Source organism: Thalia democratica, chromosome 5 (genome assembly GCF_965202585.1).
Source record: "Thalia democratica chromosome 5, ktThaDemo2.hap1.1, whole genome shotgun sequence".
Classification (NCBI taxonomy): domain Eukaryota; kingdom Metazoa; phylum Chordata; class Thaliacea; order Salpida; family Salpidae; genus Thalia; species Thalia democratica.
The window spans coordinates 450111-474701 of NC_139169.1; the positions used below are offsets into that span (position 1 = coordinate 450111).

A 24591-nucleotide genomic window follows, 5' to 3' on the forward strand; every position below is an offset into this window, starting at 1 on the left:
ATCATAATCATACCTGCACACGTGGGTATGACGTCATCATACTGTAGTTCCCCACTTTTAGTACAAACAGCACTGGTAGATCCCCCCATCATGTAACCCTCCTCGCATCTGAAGTACACCTTGCTGTCGTACTTGATGACGTCATTCTTGTTGTATGTGATGACGTCATCAGTTGAAATGTCGTCGTTTGATGTTGCGATGACGTTTGACATCATTGATATTTCGCATGTTATTTCTATTTTCAAGTTATTTACACAGTTAAACCTTACAACACCTTTCATAAAACCTAAAAAAATCTTCGAATTTGGAAAAGTATATCTCATTAAGGATTTCAAAAAACATATTTAATAAATCATCAGCTGTACTTTTATTTATATTAAATTTTTGTTTACCATAAAAAAAAGTAACTTTTACGATTTACAACTTAGATCGTATAAAATAAAGTTGTTAGTTATTTAATGGTTTAGTATAAACCTAAACATCAGCATTGTTACGTCACAACTAACCGACGCACTGAGCTTGAGATAGGTCTGAGCTGAAGAGACCGTCAATCTGACAGTTCACCAAAGGATCCCCCTCAATCCTGAACCCCTCCTCACAGCTCAGGAGTACCTGGTCCCCAACCCTGAACTCCTGAATGTTACCCAGGGATCTCCCGTTCTCATCTGATAATATCACCCCTTCGTTCATGTTTAATGGCATCACGCATTTGATTGCTGTTAAAAAGTTTATTATTTTTTGTTTTTTGTTTTAGAAAACAAAACTGCAAAGTTAATGTTTTTAAAATTTTGTTTTTATTCGAAAAATAAAATCTAACAAAAATAATTTCAAACCCTGATACTTGTGGAGTACTTAATTGTTTGATGTTTGAATAATTCGCATTTGCTTACTTGATTACAACAAACAACTATAAAACTATATCAACATTCCAAGTTTACAAAATAGTAAGCAAAAAGTAGTTTGAATTTCATTCAATTGTTATCTTATATTTTTTTTTTGTTTAAAATTAACTGTACAAAAATCTTAAATAAATGTTATTTCTTTAAAGCTTTAAAATTTTCTTTAAACACAAGTTAGAATAACTAAAAACAACATATTTTGTTGTCTGTTTAAAACTAAAAGAAAAGTTTATTGGAATTTTATTTTTTCAGATCAAAAGGTACTTTATAAACAACATTTTTTGTACATAAAAGGCATCAAAGTATTATTATTATTGATAGCTCAAAAAATTTATATGCAATTGCTATTCAGATTTGATGTTTTTTTATTAAAATATTTCACATTAAAAAAGCAAAATATTGAAACACAAGCAATAAAAATGAGCACGATAAACTATAAAAGAAAAAATCTATTTCAAAATAGGTTAGAAAGTGTAAGTAGTAGTTTTTCTAACATCAACCCATCTACAACACAAAACGCGACAAGTTACGAAACTTTAAAACTAAACTCTTTTTCAGCTTTGGATAGCAAAACTTATTGATCCAAAATAACCGCAGTTTTCGGTTGAATAGCGAAGATTTACCTTTTAAATTTAGTAAGCATCAAATGACAAGCTCTTTTTGAAATATTTTCAGTAAAAGTACAATTGCAGCAATGTAGTACATTTTGAAGCACTGGCTATAAGCGCTAAATAACTTTAAGCAGTTTCAAAAGAATTATTTAAATCTAACCCCTGAATATTTCTAGAAACTGAGTGAAACAGGCTGTGTCCAGGTTTTGTTGAGGTTGCTCCAACTTGATTTTATCTACAACAAGATAGTATATCACGTGGTTGTGATGTCACAAAAGATGGATGGCACTTGAGGTCGAAACATGAAGTGACTGATGAGATTATGACGTCATAGAAAATGTTTTGAACTTGCAAACTACTTATATGGGTTTATATAATTGATAATACTTTGAGATCAATAACTTTTATGCAGATTTCAAAATATGAGGTGAAAGTGACTAATGAGATTATGACGTCATATTGTCTGAATGAAGTTATGAATGAACTCCGCGGTTTTGTACAACTGATAATGACCAGAGATGAAAGACTTTGTTGAGCTTAATTCAACATTCTTACAATACAATAAAAAACGTTTGAATGAAATTTGATTATACACTACAGTAGACTGTTTTTTTCTCCAGTTTAAGCTTTAAAATAAAAAAACACCTTTTCTGATAGTTTTGAATTAAAATCTCATGAAAAACACTAAATTATTTGAAGTTTGTAACCTGTGAAACAAAATACATTTGATGAAATGAAAGTTATATTGACCACTAATGACCTTATAATAGGATATATCTTTAAATAAAGATTAATTACACTGCACACGAAAGTAATTTGTAAAACAAACAACGTGTAAAGTTTAAATGATGTTTATAAATACTAAGAAAGAACTGACAAAGTAAATAATTGAAAAAGATTTTAATATTTTTAGAAACGTTCATTGCAACAAAATAATGCAATTATAACTATAAAACTATTTTTGTCTGTTGTCATAATGCAAAATACTAAAAAAACGACAAAAATACCTTGGTACAAGAACTTATCATTTCTTAATTAATTGAGTAGAATGAAAGATGCTCTACTAAAAGCTTAAGAATTTTATTTCAAACCACCATCTGAGCTATTTTTTTAGTTGCTAGAAACTTGCTTCAGACAATAAAAAAACAACAAACGTTTGCAACAAATGGTCGTTAAATGAGCATTTTTATGATAAAAATGAATGAAATTTCATAGAACTCCTGTTGTGACGGATAGATATAGTGAAAGTTGATGGTAACAAACCAATGCAGACGGGTCTAGTGGACCAGGTGTTGTCCTGCAGGCAAATAATTTCGAATTCGTCCTGCCTGTTGACGAATCCCTCATTGCATTGGTACATAATGGTCGTTGCGAACGTGTGCACTGACGTTTCAGTGACGTAATAACCATTTATTACCGGTGGCGGCTCCCCACAATTGGTTTCTTTTCACAAGCAATATAAAAGTAAAAATTCAAACTTTTATAAAACTAGTGTAGTTTATAGTCCGTTAATTAATAGCAAGCTTTTCAACAACATTTAAAAAGGTTATCTTCGTTGTGCAATAAGGATGCAAAGTCTTAATATTAATTAAGTTATTTAGCAAGAATAAAGCTTAAAGTTCAGTTGAAAAATTCATTAAACCACTGTTACATAAATTGCAGCCGGTATCAACAAATTTATAAAATTCAAAATTTTAAACCAACCTTTACAATAAGGTATTTCCCCTAAATTGAACATGAAAACGCCATTGTCGCCACAAACAGCCTCATCGCTTCCGACCAATGAATACCCAATGCTGCACTTGAAATTGATGACGTCACCATTGTAAAAAGTGTCCAGTGTGACGTAGTTATTGAGGTTGTCGAATATTTCAACTCCATCTCCCACCATTGGTGATTGGCATTGCTTGGACTCTGTTAATAAAGCAGTTTCTATAATAACTCTTTTTTTTAGCTTAAGTTTGTTGAGTCATTATAAATATGATATGATCACAATTCATGAAACAAAAACCAAGTACTTGTTTAACAAAAGTTTTAGCCAAGTTCTTCTTAAAAAAGCTATTATTGCTAGTTTTGTAGGCTTTTTTTTAGCTTATATTGTAACTTTAAAAAAAATGATAACTTATTTAAGTTGACAAACAAAAATTAACTTTTACAGAATGGCATCTGTGTGAAGAAGTCCCAAGAACCGAACATCGTGCACTCTGCCTCATTAGTACCAATCAGCTGGTACCCCTTCATACAATCGAAATACACAAAATCCCCCGCCACGAAACTATCTTCTCCTTCTTGCATCAGGTCCCCTTCCTTGTTGAACACCTGAAGTCCTTCTGGGGTCATTGGGAACACGCAGCTTATTGTCGGTATCTCTGTTGTTGGTGAAAGTTTTTTTGTAATGTTTTTAAGTTCTAATTTAAAATAACGCTATTACACATTCTTTTAAAGTTTTTATCACAAAATATAAAAACATGAGTGTTTTACACAGTTTGTAGTTTGGTATTTTATTCACATAGTAATTAAAGCTTTTATTTAATATTTTAACAAAAATAAAAGTTTACATACATAATTACCTATTCTGTTACATTTTAAGTTTGTACCAATCAAGAACAACTAATACAAAAAATTAAATACTGAAAAGCCACAGCTTTTTATATCATGACGTAACAAACTTTGACAGGTGACCCCTGTGACGTCAAACTTCCCGGTCGTTTGACAGGTTGCCGTGGTAACGCCCGGGGGGAACACCCTGTACCCATCGTTACATCTGAAGGTTATCTTGCTCATAATCCACCTGAATCCCATAAGTGGGGGAAATATTTCTCCATTTTCCAACTCCGGTTCCGCACATGCGAATGCTGGGAAGAAAATATGTTCGAACGAAAACTTTTTTATTATGTTTATTTTTTATCAAGTTTACAATAAACATTTTTAACTATTAATATGTATAGTTCTAGCTCACTTATATAATAAGTTTAGTTATAGATACAACTCATAAATCACAACACATTATTTAGCTTTTTCTTTTATTTAAACATTAAGAAGTGTTTATATATAAGTGTATAACTGATCCTAGAAAAAATAGTACATGTAAAAGAGGGTAAATAACCTTATTTCCCTGTACTGTTGGAACATTTTAAGGCATACTTAAGTTATCAGAAATAAATAATTTTAATTTATGGTTGATTGTGAACTACCTCGAATCAATACTTCTTATGACAAAGAACTTATTTTAACATTTAACAAACTATCCAAAGTTTTTACAAAATTTTACAACTTTTTTTCGAAACTCACGAAAACAGAAGAACCCGTTTCCATTGAATCCTTCGTTGCAAGTGCAAGTAAAACTGGAAGTCATTACGTCATTATCAATTGACGTCATTCTACCGTTGAAACTAGTCGTTATGACGTCATTAGCAGTGCATTTCGCGTTCTCATGACATGGATTCTCCTTGCACGGGTCTGGTTCTATTTTGATTTTGGGGATTTTTTAGTACTTAGAAACTTGCAGAGTTAGTTAAACCAAAAAGCAAAAAAAAAAAGAATTATATAGAAATATTACTATAAATGCATTAATTAAACATAAAGTGTTTAAACTTTAAACTGAAACTTAAAGCGTTTATGTACTTGTCTAGTAAAAAGTCTAAAGCTTTTAATTTTACTATTGAACTTTTTCATTAGTTTACGATAGATTAACATTTGCGTTTATATATTTTTTCAAACATAAACAACAAACAAACAACGAACTAGTGCAAATACTGTTTTCGAGTTTATAACCATCCAAACAAATACATTTGTAACTTCCCTCCGTATTAACACATTGAGTATTCAACTCCTCCGAACAGGGTGACTCCTCACACTCATCTATATCTGTTAATATTATTTATTATATTAGTAGTTGCAACACTATTAATAGTTTGAAAGATTGATCATAAGCTTATAAAAATTTAGAAGTTACTTTTTTTACTTAAAATAGTGTATGTATTGATAAATAAAAATAAACTGTATATACAGTTGTAATGGTTATAATAAATTACTTCACAATATTCATTTAAAATGAAATTTTTTAAACAATTTAAAATATTTGTCAAATACGCACAGAAAATGCAAGAAACTTTTGTAAAGAAAATAATTAATCATTATTACCGAAACAGTCTCCCTCCAACGGATAGAATCCTTCCCAACATCCGACACAAATCCTGAAATCAGATCCCTGACACAAACATTTTTGATTTGCATCGTTTCTAAACTCTTTACCTGTTTATTAGATAGATGCAATTTAAAAAAAATATTATTATTTGCTGTTTTTGTTTAAAAAGTTTCTAGCTACAATAAATTTAGCTAAAAAATACTTTTACCTGTTTGCTTTAGAAAATTTATGCATATTTATTACGAAGTTATTTTATATCAGACTTTGATAAAACAAGCTTTAACAGCTGTCGTATCAAAAACAACTACTTAAATATGTTTGTCTAATAGCTTAAAAACTTAGTCTAAAAAGTTAAAAACAAAATTAAGTTTTTACCACTAATGTTATTTAGAACAAATTAAAACAAACACACCAGCAGTATAGTAAGCGCCACTGTTGGTTCTACATCCACACTCTGACTCCCTGACACAAACGTCTCCATCTTTCAAGTATCCCATGTCACAAACGCAATCTTCCGTAAATCCCTTCAACTCGCAACTGGAAGCAATAAAAAAAAAGCTTAATTTATAAGTTTTTCATTGTTGTTTGTTATAAATAACAATACAAACATTGACAAAGGAACTTTTTAGTTTTTTGATAATTTAAACATTAAAGTATTAATATTTAATCAAAATAACACATAAAAAACTTTAATAAACTTTAAGGTAAATTACAATTTAGTAGCGCAAAACAATTAACAATACGAAACCAAAGTTCTACAAACTAAAAAAAAACGAACTTTTCGGCTGCAAAAGGGTCCTGGCACGTGTTTTGACATCTGGAGGTTTGAAATTTGAATGTTGAATGTTCAGGACAGGTAGTGTTGAGATCAGGGAGCATTATTGGTATGTCATTGTACAAACATTCAAGTCGGTAAGATGTTAGTGACTGTTATAAAGTATAAAACTAATTAGATATTAATAAGCATATAAGCACATTGATTATTATTTTTTGATTAGTAACAATAAGCAAAATAAAGTAGTGTTGCTCAAAATAAAAAGTAACTTAAAATAAGTAAGGAGAAATGAGTAGTTAGAATAGAGTGTTTGGAGGTGCTGTTATATAAAACCTTAACATTTTTTGATTATTGTTTTACTTACCATATGTCAAGTATTAATTATAATTTGAATGATTTTTGATAAATTTATGAATAAATATAAAACTTCAATTATTTATAAGTCTAATTTGGTAATATTAACATAAAAACACATTAACTAAAAAACAGGTGTTTAAAATAAAATTCACTAATTAATAACGTGTTTGATAACTTGCTAATATTTACGAGTTCAAAAACGCTTTGAACAGTACCATAACTACTTGTAAACAGATAACAACCTCAGTGAGAGATTCTTCCATTCCTTTTGTGGCACATACGTCATAAACACAAGATTCAAAGAAGCTCTCGGGATCAACTGCTCCGTGGCAAATTGCAAAGTCACCATCAGGATCTGTTATTTGTCCGCAGTAATCTGTCTTACTCCTGGTGAGGAAAAATCAGTATGATAAAAGGATACGTTAAATAAAAGTTAATTAAAAGTTGTCTAAAATAATATAAATCATTAACAGTTTTTCAAACAAATACAGGTTTAATAAGTAAAGAAACGGTTTCATTATGTAAGAGTAAATTGAAAAAATTACAAAAATAATCTTCTTTTGCTTTTTACATAAAAAGCGTAAAAACACGAATGTCAGCTAAAATATGAATCTTACAACTAAAACAAGAACTTCATTAAATTAAAAAAGAAGATTTACAAAAGTTTTAAAAATAAAAATAAAGTAATATTTTCTATACAAACCACTTTTGATTGGGGTTGTTGTCACAATTTGGTGATTTTGGTACATTAGTGTCCTCACAAGTGTCATCAGTCTTGTAATGAACAGCAAAATCGTCATAATTGTCGAACAACAAACCTGATGACGTCATCAAATCGTCATCCGGGTCATCGTTGAAGTTTCCGCATAACCCCTCAACCTGCAAAATTTCGAATATAGTTTTGTTTTTAATATTATTAACTCATACACTTTGTGGTTTGCATGTTGCTTTTTTTTTAAATTTCTTTAACTAAATGCAGCATATGATATATTTCGAACCATGTATTTGTTTTTAAGTTGTTTTACTCGCGATTCCAATAAGTTACAGAATACATATAATAGACCTAATATACATAACAAGTCTATTAAAAAAACATATTGAGACTTAAGAACCTAAGGTACTTATTTAAACATTTTACTTGACAAAACATTCAAAATTTCTTCAACAAACCTTGGTTTTGTAGAATTCAGGTAGTAATATTCTCAATTTATTTTCATTGAATTGAACTTCAACACCGTGTTTAGTTGTTAATACTGCCGAGCTTCCTGAAGGTTGAACTTTGAAGTTTGGTGATTCAAATCCTTCTACTTCTTCGCCGTTTATCTGGAAAAAAGTTTAAAATCATTTTATTTATTTCGGCTAGCTTTTATTGTTAATTTAATCCTGATTCCTGTTGTTAGTTCAGATACTTTATAACTTTTAATATTATTTGTTTGTAGAATTATACTTTAAAATTACTACACTGAGTACTGTGAGTTATTATGATTTATTGTTTGAATTTGGTTCTTAGTACTCGATCTTAAAACTTAGAGCAGAGCCTATTGTAGTTTGAGGATAAAAACAAACACCGTTTTAAGTTTAATCGCTATCAATCAAACTGTCTTTATAAACATTTGAGACGGTTTGATTGACAAAATTCAAACCTGAAACGGTAGTTAAACAGTATTTGTTTTAGTACTTAACTTGAAATAGTTTTATAAAAACACCTGTTACGTTTTGTATTAAACTAACAACAATAAAAAAACAAACTTATATATTTATATCGGTTTTTAAAATGGTAAATCTAAGTTGTCTAATAAACAGTTTTTCTGTAAGGTTGTTACTTTTATCAACTAAACCCACAATGATTCGTTTTTGTTGCAGCAGTTCAACACTTGTCTCTCCGCCCTGCAGCTCAACCCGGACTTTCCCCAAATAAGAAACTTGTTTGAACCCGTGCCTCCGCTCATTGGTGGTGACAATTCTCAGCCACTTGGGGTGCTCTGGCGGCAAGTCAACCGTTTCAACCATGACATAGCTGCACGCCCCCATGAAATCGTACTTCTGTCCAATCCTGTCGAAGGTCTGGTAGTGCGGGTCGCCCCACGACATGCATTTGCCCGTTGCTAGGGGCTCGCATTTGTACCTGTAGAATTATAAAATTTGAATTATTACCTTATTGTTTTATTTTTAGTATTCATTTTAACAGTTAAAACCTTACATAGGCAAAAAACACAAAAAATTTTCACCCTGTAAAGTACAAAGTACCATAATATCCTTTGTTTGACTTTAGTTATGTAATTTATCATTAAACTAATATGTTTAAATTTCAGAACTTAGTTACACCATTAAAGTAATTAAATTTTTACTAGCTTTGAAAACTTTAATAGATCTTAAAGCCGTTTTAATCATTGAAGGTATTAATAGTTTAAGCTTTTGAAGTGTTTAGTGTTCAGCTACTTACAACACTACGTAATGTATATAAAATCAGCACATCTCATACCTTCCATGTTCGGATTTTTCACAAATTTCTCCTTCTTCACAGCCCCTTCTACTCCTGCAAGCGAGCTTACCCCTGTCGCATTTACACTCCAACTTGCAGTCGTTCAACATGAAGAAGGACTTGTCCTTAATTATTAATACTTGTACATTTCATGTTTGTAAATATCAAACAAAGTTTTCAAACCATTTATTAAAACTTTGCTTCAGCTTTAAGAAAAACTGTAAAGTTCAATTTTTTTTAAAAGAGTACAGAAAACCTTCTATTTTGGTTTTAAAGTTAAATACGACTTTTTATGTTTTTTTTGCGCTAAAAAACATAATCATACTTATAACTCACTTTATAGTATTTAGCACCACGGAAGCAGCCACATTCCTCCTGTCTGACGCAATCCGTCCCGGACATGACGTAACCCTCCTCACAGACGCATCCCTCTATACACCGGTCGCATGGGGGCGATATCGAGTCCATCTTCGCTTGGTTCAACAGGTAGAAATTTGAAATCGAAGAGCAGTCTCTGATGTCACAATGCGAGTAGCATGACGAGTAGTAAGCGTTTGGTCCGCATCGTTGCGCTGTTTCGCGGATAATGTAGCTTTTTAGTTCAAAATTATAATAGTTTGTTTTTATCTAGTATTATTAATAACATTTTATTTACTTAATTTCGTTTGTTTTCATAAATTTACTTGGTATAACAAAATAAAGAAAGTCTGTAAGTCGGTAAGTTTGTCGTAAAAATCGCGTCCGATTGAAAATTTTAACAAACGCTAAATAGAAAAAATATTTTTGTAGTTTCGCTTGAACTTTGCGTTTTACAAGTTTGTTATTTATTGTATTGTAATTCTATAGCATCAGTTTTACGAACATTTTCAAACATATTCTAAAGTTAATGCTTTTGTTTTTGAACAGTGAATAATATATTATTGTTGTTATTATTGACACACCATAAAAATTTTGTTGCTATCAACTTTAGAATGCTTTCACATACTTGAATTTTACATCAAATCAACAAATGTTGTTTTAAACTTAACAGAAATATTAGTTGATTATTACAAAATAGATTATAGTTCCAACTAAAAAGCTTTTGAATTTTTAAAGATAGTAATGTTAGTTTAATCTTATAATTGCTATTTTGGATACTTGTTTTATCTACATGCTAATCAGTTACATAAAATATTTAGATTTTATTGCCTTGTGGGATGTTAAGGAATTTTAATACTGTTATTATATCTAATGTCAAATATGAAAACTTGAACAAAAGTTAAATAAAAAACTTAGAAATGTTGACATTTAAATATGAGATTACTCACCTCATTTTGTTCTAATAGAAAATATTTAAATTTTAAACTTAAGTCGAACTTAAAACTAAAGATAGTATAACTTTCCAGTAAAGCTGTAAATTTAAATATTTGTGGTTTTTGGATTAAAAGAATAAATATAGTATATTTTGTTCTTAATTTAGTTTTGAAACTTTTAATAAAACTATCTTGATTTAAAAAAACTATTTATTGACAAGATAATAGTTCTTAGAAATGTATTAGAATTTATTTTTTACTAAAAAAACTCTAAAAACTTGTACTTTTAGTATAAGTTTTGAAATTTAAAAGAAATTTTTTATTATAAATAAACAAAATATAAGACTTAATAGACAATTATGTTTAGTTGCAATTTTAATTTAAGTTGAAAAATTAACAAAAAATAACTAGGTGAGAAATTGGTCCTAATTACAGCATTGAAAACTGTATTGTTGTTGTAATACCCTACAATCAACAAACATAAAAAGAAAAATAAACAAACAAGTCAGAGTGTTTTCTCTCCAATAATCACAAACTTCAGCCCCATTTTCCTGACACAATCTTGTGTACAGTGTCACTGTTGATTTGATTGCGGTTTGAATGTCTTTGTGAGCACATGCATCTTCTACACAACTCTATATAGTTTGAATTTGTGTAATTTTTTGATTGTTTAATTCAGTAGATATTTTTTTAATATTTTAAGACTAATAAAGGCACTAAACTGTTAATTTTATTTTGTATAAATTTAAAAAGTTTGTCTGTTTTGGTAGAAAGTCAAGTTTGCTAAAAAGTTTGTTTTTTAAATCATAAACTTAAATAACATCATTCTTGTAATAAAGTAACTAGTCAACTAATTAAGCAAACATAAACCACAAAACGTCTTCAGTAAAATCTTACATCAAAAAAGAAGTCAGGGTTGATATTTTCATGGCACTTATGAAAGCAGCCATTTTCAGCAGTAAGAACCATGCAGGCTTCTATGTATTCATTTCTTTCTTCAGAAGAGCAACTGTCTTCAATGTCATCAGATTGCACAAAATCATGATTTTCACATCTGATTTAAAATTTTAAGATGAAACAGATACTTATGCATTTTTCACTATAAAAAAAGATGGAATTTATTCTTCAAGACTTTATTTTACAAACTAAGTTTTGGTCAAAGACCTTGTCAGTGCTTAAATAAATCTTATTCAAATAGAAACTTAAAAAAACTGTTTTGTAAACAATTTATTAGTATTTACATGGTACTTAATGTTACTTATTTAACTGTATTCTTTTTTGCAAAATTTTGTAGTATAAGTACTATTTACTTGTTTTTATAAAATTTTTAACTAAGCAGTTATACATATAAAGCTAATTTTTGTGATTGGGGTTTTAATGTAAATTTTGTACGGTCTTATTAAAACAATTTTAAAATTACTAATTAAACTGTATGAAATCTTAACTAACAATTTTAACTCTTCTTAGTAGATATGGTTGCATAGCAAGTAGTTGATTGTGCAGTCATGCATTTTTGTAAATATTATGTTAAACAACATTAAAATGTCAAATTTGTCCCAAACTAATTTAAGCCTGTCACTTGAAAAATCAAGCTTTGAAACAACTGATCCAACCATCAATTCATTTGTGAAAGTAATTTATGATGATCAAATTGAAGAAGTTTGTAATGAACATTCAAGTTCTGTAGACCCAACTAAATGCAATTTAGATTCATCAGTAGACCCCTGTGTTACTTCACCTTTGAAGCAAGACACCAATGCTGAACTCCTTGATATATCAAAACTGACATCAGCTAAAATATTCTGTGACAAGAGCAACATCAAAAAGCAAGCTTACAAGATCAAAGTGAGACTGCCAAGATTGGAAGCAAACTTTTGCAATTCGGATTCAATTGCTTTCAGCAACCCTTATCATAAGATTCAAGCAGAAAAATCTAACTTCACATTTACCAAAGCTGCCAAATCAGCAGAAAAAATTCAATTAAACGATGTGTTTGAGGTAAAAAAGTCGTCTTCTTCTTTATGTTTAAAAAAATCAACTCTGTTTAAAAAAGTTTCAAGGATTTATCAGACAATCAAATCTAAAATAAGTCTGTTCAAACCTTCTAGTTGTGAGCTTAGATTTCACAAGCAATATCTTGAAAATGTTACAGATTGGACTAAAAATAAACAGAAAAATTTCAGTGACAACCAAAAGTCTAAATCCTTGTACTGTGTAACAAATGAAGTGTTGACCCAAAATAGAGATGTTAATAAAGAAAAACTTGGAGTGCCTATTAATTTGATTAATAAAAGTTTGTCAAACTACAGTACAATTACTTGTATTAGTTCTGTTTTCAGTGAAGTTTCATCTAAATGCTCTTTTGAAAACTATGAAAAAAACAAAACATTTATAAAATCATTTGTTCAAAATAAAATAGAACCTTGCAAAAATCAAGAGTCAGGCATAGCTTTAGATTTGTCAGTAAGAAGTAATAAACTTCGCGTAAGTACACAAGTTGAAAATGATAACAAAAATACCACTTGTGGTACTTATAAGGAGAAATATGAAAGTCAAAGTTTATTAAGTGAACATTGTGGTGAAGGTGTTTTGTTTGTTGTTAAACAGTTGAGTGAGCAGGTTTTGTCGCAACAAATTACTTGTAATAATCAACAGAGCTCTGAATATCCTGATAAACCTCTAGATTTAAGTGTTAAAAAAATGGGTGCTCAGCAATCTACAAGTGCAAAGTTGTGTGACAAAAGTTTGATAAACAACAATGAAAATGTTGATGGTCTTATGTTAAAAATGAACAAACATCAGTTAGTAGTGCATAAAAGTTTCACAGATGCTCTGGAAAAAAGTCCTTTAGACCTGTCCTTTAATTCATCTCATTCACAAAAATCACAAGAGAACAGTTTATCCACAAAAGTCACTTCTCAAAGTTTTGCTTCTACAAATGATGAATCTCAGCTTAGCAACAATCTTACTAAGATAGAAAATCATATAAGTTGTTTAGATTTGTCTTATAACTCAAAAAAAGATTATATAAAATCATCAACAAACCTTGAACAGAACTATCATATGGAGAAAAGTATCAATCAAAGTTTTACTAACAAAACAACTTCACAAAACTTTTACAGCATTGTAAATGAGTCTGAACTGGGAAATGTAAATTGCTTCACAAATAGTGACAAAAATTTGTTTGAAAATCAAATAATCTCGTCCAACTTATCAAATGTAAGAAATAAGAATAAAGTTGATTCACCAAAAATTGAAGGTAATTATTTTTCAACAAATTGTTTCAATGAATTTACTCCCCCACTTTGTAACAACCTAAAAAATAAGTCACAAGCTACAATTGAAACTGATTTGTTTAATAATTGTTACAGTAAGTTTGTTGCTGATAAGTTGGCAAATAGAAATGATAACTATATTGATTGTAAAATAACAGACAAAAACAAAACTTTTATACGGCCTGCTGCAGCTATTGTTAGTGAAAATTCAGAACATGAAAATCTTACCAGAAATGATAACAATTTGAATACTACATCCAAAAAACTTAAAAAGCTTACTAAATCTAGACAAAGTGTAATTAATATTTCTTCTGAGAACAATTCAAAAAGTGTAACTAATTCACCTAAAACAGGAGTTTTAGATGACCAAAAGACATCATTAAAATTGAAAAAAGTTAAAATGATTAAAAATAAAAATAGATCAAATTTTAATATTCCAACACCTTACAAAAGATTAAATGGTTCAATCTCATCAATAAGCTCATCAGAAGGTGAACAAACAATTTCAAACATTTCCTTCAAGACAATTTACACTTCGCCTAGAGTAGCTCCATCAACAAAATCAATTTCCTCTGATTCTTTCAAATCATTCACTGATAACAAGCCAGCTGATAAAAAGAAAACCAAAACTGTGATGAAGGGAAATTATGATGATGATTTGTCAAGTTTAGGTGCCTCAACTTTGGTTTATTTGAATCAACACTTTTCCAACAACACTATTGACTCAAATATAAGCAATTAAAAGTTTTGATATATTCAGTTTGCTAGTTTTCATTGTTTAATAAATATGTAACTAAAACTTGGTGCTGTATGTAAATTTAATAGTGTAACTGCGATTTTTATATCTAATGTTTTAAATTTTACAGATTCTTTAGAACTTAGATTTTTATTTAAAGCCTATGATTTCATAAAACCACTATTTACCAGTGAAGATAATTTTTGCAGAAAGTTTTATAGAAACTTGAACTTTCAACTCCAACCGATCTCTAAGAATATGAAGTAAACTTATGTCATCTGATGGTATTCAGCAAAGAACTTATAAACAATATATTAAAAAAACTGTTGACTTCATATATACTATTTTACTGAGAATTTAAATCTTTGAGATTTGTGTGGATAAAATTTTAAGTGATAAGCAAATTTCATGATAAAGTCTAATGTTTATTTTGAGTATGGCAGAATTATGCTTGATTTTCAGATGAAGATTTAAGTTAGGTTTTTAACTAACTAAAATTAGAAGAAAAGTTTTTGTTTGTAAATTTAAAAAAAGTTCTTATTTGTTGGTTTGTTTTGATTAATTTTATTATGTTTTTATATCTTGTTTTTGTTTTTATTGTTATTTTAAAGATCAGATACTTCTATTATCTTATATTTTTATTAGGAAAATAAACTCTGATTATTCAGTAAGTCATGATTATTATTATACTAAAATATTTATTATTTAATAAAATTTAGCATTTTTTAAACTTGAAAAAAAAATTAAGCTTGAATTGTATGAAAATTTTTAGATAAAATGTTATAAACTCTTTATTTGGCGTATTTTATAAATTTTTAAAAACAATTTAAAAAAAGTCTGAAATAGAATATCAGATTATTCTATTATACTAAGTACTTTGTTTGAAAATTATAATTAGTCCCATGTAAAGTTTTCAAAACTATTTATGTATTTTTAAATTAAGTTTTAATAGCTGAAGTTTGATAAATTTTTTTTGTTCTGCTTTGTATTTAAAACCAGTTTGTAATGCCTAATTTAAGGTTTTAAAATCGTTATTGTAATTAAAAGTAATTTATATATTTCAACTTCTATTTTAGGAAGTAAACGGCTTTAAAATATTTTTATAATACTTTCTAAACATGTAATTTTTATTATTTAGTTTTTTAATGTTTTAAGTTTGTTTCAAAATATCAAATCGTTCCATTATACAAAGGCGGTTGTTTAAAAATGCTCAATAAAAAGTTTAGGATGGGAATTTTTGATGTACATTAAATTGAATTTATTTCAACTAAATAAACTAACTCATAGAGCAGTGGTCTTCAAGGTATGCACCCGTGCACACTAGTGTGCATAGAATTTATTTAACTGTGCACAGAAAATTTAGTAAGATTAAATAATATTTTGTAAATGATGTTTGCTTGATCTTTTTATATTATAAAAAACTTCATATAAGGTTGATTAATAGTTCTTAACACGTTAACTATATATTATGACGCTTAAAACTATAAAAAGGTAAAGCTTTTAATAGTAGTTTATAAACTCGATAGTCTAGTGTGCATGTAATTCTTTTCGATTAAATTACTGTGTACACTTGTTGAAAACCACTGTTCTAGAGCAATCATCAATTGGAAAATATTGTTGTGTTTTGATTTTATAGTTTCTTTTATTTCTTCACTTTGCTATTTAACTTTATTGGTTTGTTGATATTTTAATGTTTTTTCAGTGATAAACAATTTATAACTCCGTAGAATTGTGTTATTAATTTAAAGATTTTTTAGTTAAAGAAAGTAACTTCTTGAGTTGTTACCAATTAAAGTATTTTATTGTATTTTGTTTGTATAGTTTCATTTATTAGCTTTATTCCTTCAATTTGTTGTTATTAATTTCTGAATGTTTTATATTTTTGATGATAAGCAATTTATAACTCCGTAGAATTGTGTTATTAAATTAATACAGTACAGTTTGATTAATGGTTTCTTTAAAGCATTAGTTTTTGCATATTTTTACTAAAACAGTTCAAATATTTAGTTACATTAAGGTTTTTGTTTTTGAAATGTGTAATTTTAATCAAATATGTTTTCATAGAAGTTTTTAACTTTTGATGTTTTATCAAATTGAATTTTATAGAGTTTATTTATTGTAGAAATCAATATGCATTTTCAGAAATAGCTTATAAATTATTTTAAGTGTTTTATAAACTTTGTCAAACTGCAAATTGTTTTTAGTTTTGAAAGTTGAGTTTTTTTTTTGTTGGTGTCTTTTTAAAACAAAAAAAAAGTTGAAATATGTACAATAAAGTATTACTTTTTTAAATAAAATTTATTTATGAAATTACTGGTTTTAAACTTTAGTTACCTGGTTTAAACTAGTTTACTATGACAGAATAAGTATTTTCTGGAATAAGGTTTTACTTATGAAAAAATTAAAAACATAAAAAAAAAACATAACCAGTAAAGTTTATTAACTAAGTTTTAACCATGGTATTATTATATTACAACTGCTATTGAAAGCTTATTGTTTAAATAAAATAAACTTTAAAAGAGTATCTAATAATTTGATAGAGCTTGTTTTAAGGATTTAAACCCTTATATTATAAGTTATAACAGAAAGTAAAATAAACTAGTTGGAAAGACATAGATTCCACAATACTTTTTTTTACCTTATAATTATCAATTCAATTCCATATCCGCTTTTCAATTGCCTTTTTAGTTTGGGAACTACTGGTTTAAATAAAGATATAGTACTAAAGCTATTCTTTAAATATGTGTTTTTCGAAAAAAAAAACTATATGAATTTATAATAGTATTAGTCATTTGATCCTTAGTATGTCAATATTTTCTAAACATTTATAATTTTATTAGTAGTGTTTTATTTAAAAGTTTCCTAAAGAATGAACAGTGTTTTGTAATAAATCAATTTTAACTGGGACAAAAATATATTGGTAATATTTTGTTTTGAACTTATCATATTATTGTAATTTAATTGTTATACTTATGATAATTTTATTTAAAAAAAAATAATTAAAACACAATGGAAAATTTGTTACTAATTTTTTTTACCAAACTTGATATCACAAGGTTTTGATTTTAATGATAAGTTGTGAAAATTTTGGCTTTACTGCATTTTCGGGTTTATAAAGGTAGTGGAGTCATAAAGCTTAAAATATCAGTTTCCATTAGGTGCTTGTTTTGAAGTTTAAATTTTTTAAAGCCTTTGAATATTATTCAATTAGGTATTTTTAAAGTTCTTAACTAAAAATAATGACTTTTTTGTAGGAAACTAAGAACTTTTATTCAAAAAATTTAAAATGCATAAAAACTCCAAACTATTAAAACAAAATATGTAATAAAAATATATAAACTAACTGTTTAGTTCTAGTAATGAACTGATTAGCAAATTGAACAGAATCTTGTAGTGATTCTTGACTTCCATGTAAAATCATGTCATTATCTCCATTTCCGTCGTAATTTCCACATAATCCTGTTTATTAAAAATGAATTATTTTCGGTTTATTTTCACCTTAATGTTTTATTAGTAGATGATTTAAATTTTAATTTACAAAAGGAAGAGTTTTGTAATGTTTTAGGGTTTCTCACCAAATTTTTATTAATACCTCTTTAGTAGAAAACTAAGAATATAATAGTCCCTTTTAGTTAGTCATCGCCCCTTTACTAGCTATTACTTTTACAACCCCTTACTAGTTAATGCCCTAACATAACAATAGTAATCGCCCAATCAAGGAAACATTGTATAATAATTAGATAAAGCTTCAGTTTGAAAAAATCTCAAAAAACAAAAATTTAATCCCAAGTTGTTTATTTGGTACTAGTTTCAGTTAGCACAGCTGTACGTATATTCAGTTTTATTTATTTATATAAGTATACTAGAAAAAATATATTTGTAGTTTATTAAAAACTATTAATATATAAGATATTTTTACTATTTAAACGTTGTATGTTAGTAAATAAAAAAACTAGTAATAAATTTGATTAACAATATTCTTTAAAAGAACATTTATAATTAAAATTTAAGTATCTATTTGAAAGTATTTTAAATAAAAATAGCTAATTTTTAGGCTATAATCATCTAAAACGTCTTAACTACTGTAAAGTTTAGTTTAAGACAGAAAAAGCAGAATCTAATATAAAATTTTAAAATCATACTTTTATGAAAAAGGCAAAAATTTTTTAGAAAAAAAAAATGTTATTGTTCTATATAACTGAAACGTAATACAAAGCAAGGTACAAACAAAACTTAAAATATATTTTTAATATTTACTGAAGCTGTTTCAATTAACTATTGAATATAAAATAATAATTAAAAGTAGACAAATATCGACATACAATCTTTAGAAACAACTTTTCAAAAAAATTACTTTGGAACTTTGATGAGTAATAAAAGTGCCAATAATCCAAATTGTACGATTAAACCACATTGATATGTGGTTTTTAAAGTGTTTATGATTATTACTATAGCTGATCTCGCGGTCAAATAACATAATTAAACGTGTTTAATAATTTTACAAGTTCTTTTGACATATTGTTAAAAATCTAATATTTGTGTGATAATTTAGGCTTTTAAATTATTTAAATAAAACATGTTTCTTATAGCACTCAAAATACCATTTCTACAAAAGTTCTGATGAACAATTTTAATTATAAACAAATATTTTACATATTAATACTTCATATGGACTAAAACCGGTTTAAACGTTTGAGTTTTAACAAAGTTATTATGAGAAAAAAGATAGTAAATATTTATTTCCTTACATTGTCGTAATGTCAGTTTTGTTAATTTAATTTATACATATTTTTAGTCAAATTTTTGACAAACAAGAGCTTCAAGAACTGATATTTCAGGTTACAAAATTTAATAATAAATCATTAAAAGCTTTTTAATGAAAAGCAAAGTTTATATACTTAAAGGTGGAAGTTGATAAGTTAATAGTTTTTATTGAAAAATTTATGCAGTCACTGAGTTTTAAAACGGATGTTAAAACTATGGTATTCATAAAAATTAAAAATTAAAATGACAGTATTTTTAATTATTGAATGTCAGTTTTAAAATATGTTCGCGGTGAAGCTAAGTAACTGCATAAATTTTTCATCAAATACTTTTGATCCCTAAACTTTCAACTTAAATTGGTTTCTTTGTTCAACCTGTTTCAACCACATAAAAAAATAAAAAATTACACATAAAAAATATGTTCGTATTATCTTTTAAAGATTAGTTTGTAATAAAAAAGTTTAGTTTTGTAGAACAAACGTTTTTGAATTCTGTTGTTAAATTCAAAACTAAAAAAAATATTGTCACTAATTCTAAAACATTTGAAAAAGTTTTACATTTTTTTAAACAACATATTTGCTTTGTATTATACAATTTAAGGAATTTTATGGTTTTAGATTTTATAAAATGGTACAACTTTTCCAAAAAGTATTATTAAACAAACTATAGTACTTACTTTATCTCTTAAACTAAAATTTTAAAATATTAAAACAAAACTTTACTTAAGAAGTCTCAAAAATGTAATCATCAGATTAAAAAAAAAAAATGAAAATAGTATCTTTTTCCGACAATAAAACGTTTTTAAATCACGATTGAATAGTTCGAAAACCACAAAAATGAAAATAAAAATTTGATTTTTATTTCTAGACAACAATGTTTCATCATTAATTTGAAATTCAAGTAGTTATGATTGAACAAAGTCAGCTGTTTATAAATTTTATTAATTTTAGTAAACAAAAGTTTTTTTGTTGAAACACATTCCCTAAGATTATTATAAACGTATGTATAAAGCGGCTTTAAAGTTTTGCTACTGTTTTATTGAAAACTTTGAAAATAAGTTTATAGATATTCATAAAACTAGGTTGTGATAAAAAAAGAAGCTTTCAACTACAAAACACCATACAAATATTCTTCAAGGCTCTAAAATAGATCGCAATCATATTTAATTGTTTGAACCTTTTATATTAACACTCTTTCAGTAGCATTGAACGAAAACCACAAACATTTTATTGTTATCTATAATTAAAAAACTCATTTTTTTCTCATGATAATTAGACAAGGTTATTAATACCTACAACTTTTTTTTTCTCATAATCGTATTAAAGCCACAACTTTACACCTTGAGTTCTAATAATTTTGTCACACAAACTTAAAATTTTTTCTCACTATTTTTATTCACAATTTTAGCAACATTTTATTTCAGTTATACTGTTGAGATTTATATAACTGAAACAACAAATCAACAGACCTTCAATTTTACCCATGAAAAACTGGGGAAGTGTAACGGTGAACGAGTACAACCCATCGTACTGAACGATAAGCCCGTCCCTGGAAAGTTGAACGAAGTTACCAGAATGTTCGATTTTCAACCCGCTCACAGTGTTCAGGTAGGGAAGTTCTATCAGTTCGTCGTTTATCTGTGAAAATAATAAAAACTTTGTGAATTTGTTATATAAAAAATTAATGAACTAAAGTGTTTGTTTTAAAAGTCTGTACATTTAAAACAGTTGGCCTCAAAAATTTGAAAAACTTTGGGTGATAAAATACTTGAGTAATTATGATACACATTTATCACTTTATATACAGTAAAATACATAGCTTTTAGAAATGAGTTATATAATTTGGTAAAGCTGTAATGTAAAATTTAATGTAGAAACTAGCCAATTCAGCTTTTTATTTGAGTAATTACTGTTAAATGACGTAATAACTGCTTATAATAGCTAAATTATTTGAAACATATACAAAACCAACGTAAAGAACACACAAATCAACTTTTAAATACTAGTAAGCACGTTTTTAGATAAAAGAAAAGCACTTATTTATTTTAGTTTTAAACAGCTAAACATTGATAAATTAAAGTTAGAAAAAGCAGCTACATATACTAGTAAGTCAGGGAAAACATGACTAAAATAAATCAACAATAAAACAAAACATTTATATTTTTAAAACATGACGAGAACTAATACTTCAATAGAAATACACATGTTAATATTTCAGAGTTTTTTGTAATCTTTTGTCCATTTAGTTGTAATTACAAGCCTTGTCAACATTGTTTACTAAACAAATTTCAGTAAATTCCCTTATACCTCTTCCTTGAAAATATTTACATAAAACTATTTTAGAAATAAATGACAAATATATGAGTTATTGTCGTAACAAGCTTGGAAAATGTTTTGAATTTAATAAACTACGACTAAACTAAACGTTGTTAATACGAACTAAACAAACTTGTTATTCAATAAAAATAAGTATAATAATCTGTTAAAAGCTCTCATTTGAAATATAATGTTACATTTAAAAATCTTACAAATAATTATAATATATGTTTCCACATTAACAGAAAACTAACAAGACTTTTCAACAGTTTTAAATTTTTAACTTTTGATAAAAAAGGGTTTTTTACTATACTTATAATAAAATTTATAGTTAAAACTATGCACAAAAACAAAATACCAAAAATTTATATAAAGAATAACAATAAAAAGTAGACAAAAAACATAGCAGAAAAGTACAAGTTTCTAATCAACATTTAGAACATTTGGTTTTAGGTTTGTAAATCTGTTGTAAGTTGTTTGGATTGCGTCAACCAATTGTTTCCGCTCAAGATTTATTTTTCATAAAAACAGTTGAAAAGTTACAATCATCATATTAAGTCATCAAAATTCACGTGCTCTTATAAGCTCAATGTTTATATACAAACTCTAATCACGTGTTAAATTGTAAGTTCGATGAGATCACGTGTTTAGTTTTCTTTTTCGGTTTTGATGTGATTCACTGTTTTTCATTGTAATTTGCAAAGAGCTTCACAAACTTTCTTTGAAGTTACAGAAAGGAAGTGTTTCCAAAAACTAAAAAAACTAGTTTTTTTAGTGCTTTAATTATAGGAGAAAAAAAAAAGCTTTTTACTTAACAAAAAACTAATAATACATAAAAAAGATTTTAAACTAAAACTTTCTCGATAAGTTTTTATTTACTATTAGATTTTTGTTGTCAAAACTTTTGTAGTAAAAAAAAAAATGATTAAAACTGTACCGTTTAGTGGAAAACTGTATTAGGTACGGCAAATTAGAAGCTAGTAGCTATTTACTAATGATTGCAATAAGTAAATACAGTATACAAGAAACAAACACTGTAGAACAAAACAAGCTTTACAGCATCCAGTTATAATTTTTTCAACAAGTAGATGTTATTACTAAATATCTATCTTAATCAATAAATTACTAATTGTAAAATAGTAGCTATTAGCTAGTTATTGGTCATCGCAATAACTAGCTACAAAAAAAAAAGCAAAAAGTTTACAAGTAAATATAATTACTCACCACAACTTTTCTCCCCTTCTTAAGTGTGACGACATACCTGTGGAATCTGACGACAATACTCGATACCCAACTTCTGTCACCTGAACCATCGCGTTTCTCTTTTACTACCTGAACAAACATATTTAAATTAAGTTTAAGTAGATTAGTTGGTGTTTTAAAAATTGGTTAGTACAAAAAACTTGCTTGTATGATAATTCAAACTTTATTTAAAGTAAAAATAATTCAACAGAAAATGCAATTGAAATGTTTAAAAAGCTGTGATTAGAGTTTAAAACTTTATTTGTAAACGTTTATGTTGTCTTTCTGTAAAATTTTCAAAAAAAAAACATTTATTAAGTATGTCAAAAAATTATAACATCTGTTTAAACTACAATTAAATTTTTAGCAGAATATAGTTATAAAACCTATGTTCAAAACAGCATTGAGAATTTCAATCAAACTGATTGTTTTTTCAAAAAATTATCATGTAAGAAAAAATTAAAAAAAAAAACATTATTCTCTTAGATTTCTTGAAATTATTATTTTACCATTAATCAATAAAAAAATCAGATAAAGTGTTTAAAAAAAAACTGCAAAATTAACGCTAGTAGATGTAGCTAAAGATTAATTTTAACTTACAAGAAATTTAATTTAAGGTTAATATTGTACTAAAAATAAACTCAAAAAAGAAATGTTTAAACGCAACTAAAGTTTTAACTTCTGTATATTCGAAAATGTATAATCGAAAATGCCATAATCTCACCAACTAAGCATAAACACAATAAATTTCACACTTTAATTAAAACACCATTCTAATTATTTACTGTAAACTTTCGCGTCCGTTTATCTATATGAGATATATTTAAGCTGTAAGTTTTGAAAACACAAGCAAGATTTTGAAACTGATTATAATATTTTTCATTATAAGTACAATGTACTACTGGTTCTTAATACACGTTTAATAAGCTTAATGTTAAGTTTTACCGGATTTGGTAGTTAGTTTTTGTTTAAGTGTATACAAATTAGAAGCACTAGAGAATAGACATTTAGTCTACAAAATTTCATTAGACCATGCATTAAACCAAATTATTACAAGATAAAGGTTTTATCATAACTTAAACCTACAATATCGGCACATTATTAATTAGTTTTAAATTTATAATAAAAAAAAACAAACTGCACAAAATCATAAACGGCATATTTTTTTCTATTAGTAAATATTTTGTTACACTTTGATTGTAAAAAACAAAACAAAACATAATTTTTAAAACTAGTTATTAGATAAAGACATATTATCAATTACATATTATCAATATCTTACCTCAACAACGAAAGGTTTTTTAGTTTTAGCGGAAATTTTCGTTCGAGCGAGTACGTAACTGCAATCTCCCGGGAAGTTAACTTGGCTTCCATCAAAAGTTGAAAAATGAGACTGACCCATTCCGTAACATGTTTTTGGCTCATCTGTTATTAGTATATTGATAAAGCTTTCACAATTTTTGACTAATTCCTTAATATATCTTTTTTAACTTTGAGCTAAAAATTTTGTTGTAAATTTATTATAATGCATGTATAGATTATAAAAGTTTTGTTCCGTCGAATGTATTAATCTACTATCAAATTACGACAAATTAACCTTATATATTTGTTATAATGTTAAAAAAAAATACTTTCTGCATTTTATGCTAAACATTTAACAGCTATTGATAACTAAATTTATTCTAAAATAATAAAT

General features: G+C 27.0%; 1 protein-coding gene across 1 annotated transcript in view; it reads right to left on the bottom strand.

Moving 5' to 3' along the window:
• The window catches only part of LOC145835977 (IgGFc-binding protein-like), a 68334-nt gene that overhangs the window by 33537 nt on the left and 10206 nt on the right, over nucleotides 1-24591 (bottom strand). Inside the window, exons 9-30 of the mRNA XM_082943750.1 lie at nucleotides 24178-24320; nucleotides 22878-22985; nucleotides 20807-20975; nucleotides 17919-18033; nucleotides 11461-11617; nucleotides 11066-11198; nucleotides 9608-9843; nucleotides 9272-9396; nucleotides 8632-8914; nucleotides 7960-8112; nucleotides 7493-7668; nucleotides 7032-7176; nucleotides 6436-6584; nucleotides 6070-6194; nucleotides 5654-5764; nucleotides 5255-5377; nucleotides 4802-4975; nucleotides 4180-4365; nucleotides 3661-3879; nucleotides 3215-3424; nucleotides 507-716; nucleotides 14-235 (exon numbers count right to left, since the gene is read on the bottom strand). Coding sequence (XP_082799876.1) covers nucleotides 14-235; nucleotides 507-716; nucleotides 3215-3424; nucleotides 3661-3879; nucleotides 4180-4365; nucleotides 4802-4975; nucleotides 5255-5377; nucleotides 5654-5764; nucleotides 6070-6194; nucleotides 6436-6584; nucleotides 7032-7176; nucleotides 7493-7668; nucleotides 7960-8112; nucleotides 8632-8914; nucleotides 9272-9396; nucleotides 9608-9843; nucleotides 11066-11198; nucleotides 11461-11617; nucleotides 17919-18033; nucleotides 20807-20975; nucleotides 22878-22985; nucleotides 24178-24320 — 3672 coding nt within the window. The remainder of the gene's footprint in view (nucleotides 1-13; nucleotides 236-506; nucleotides 717-3214; nucleotides 3425-3660; nucleotides 3880-4179; nucleotides 4366-4801; nucleotides 4976-5254; nucleotides 5378-5653; nucleotides 5765-6069; nucleotides 6195-6435; nucleotides 6585-7031; nucleotides 7177-7492; nucleotides 7669-7959; nucleotides 8113-8631; nucleotides 8915-9271; nucleotides 9397-9607; nucleotides 9844-11065; nucleotides 11199-11460; nucleotides 11618-17918; nucleotides 18034-20806; nucleotides 20976-22877; nucleotides 22986-24177; nucleotides 24321-24591) is intronic.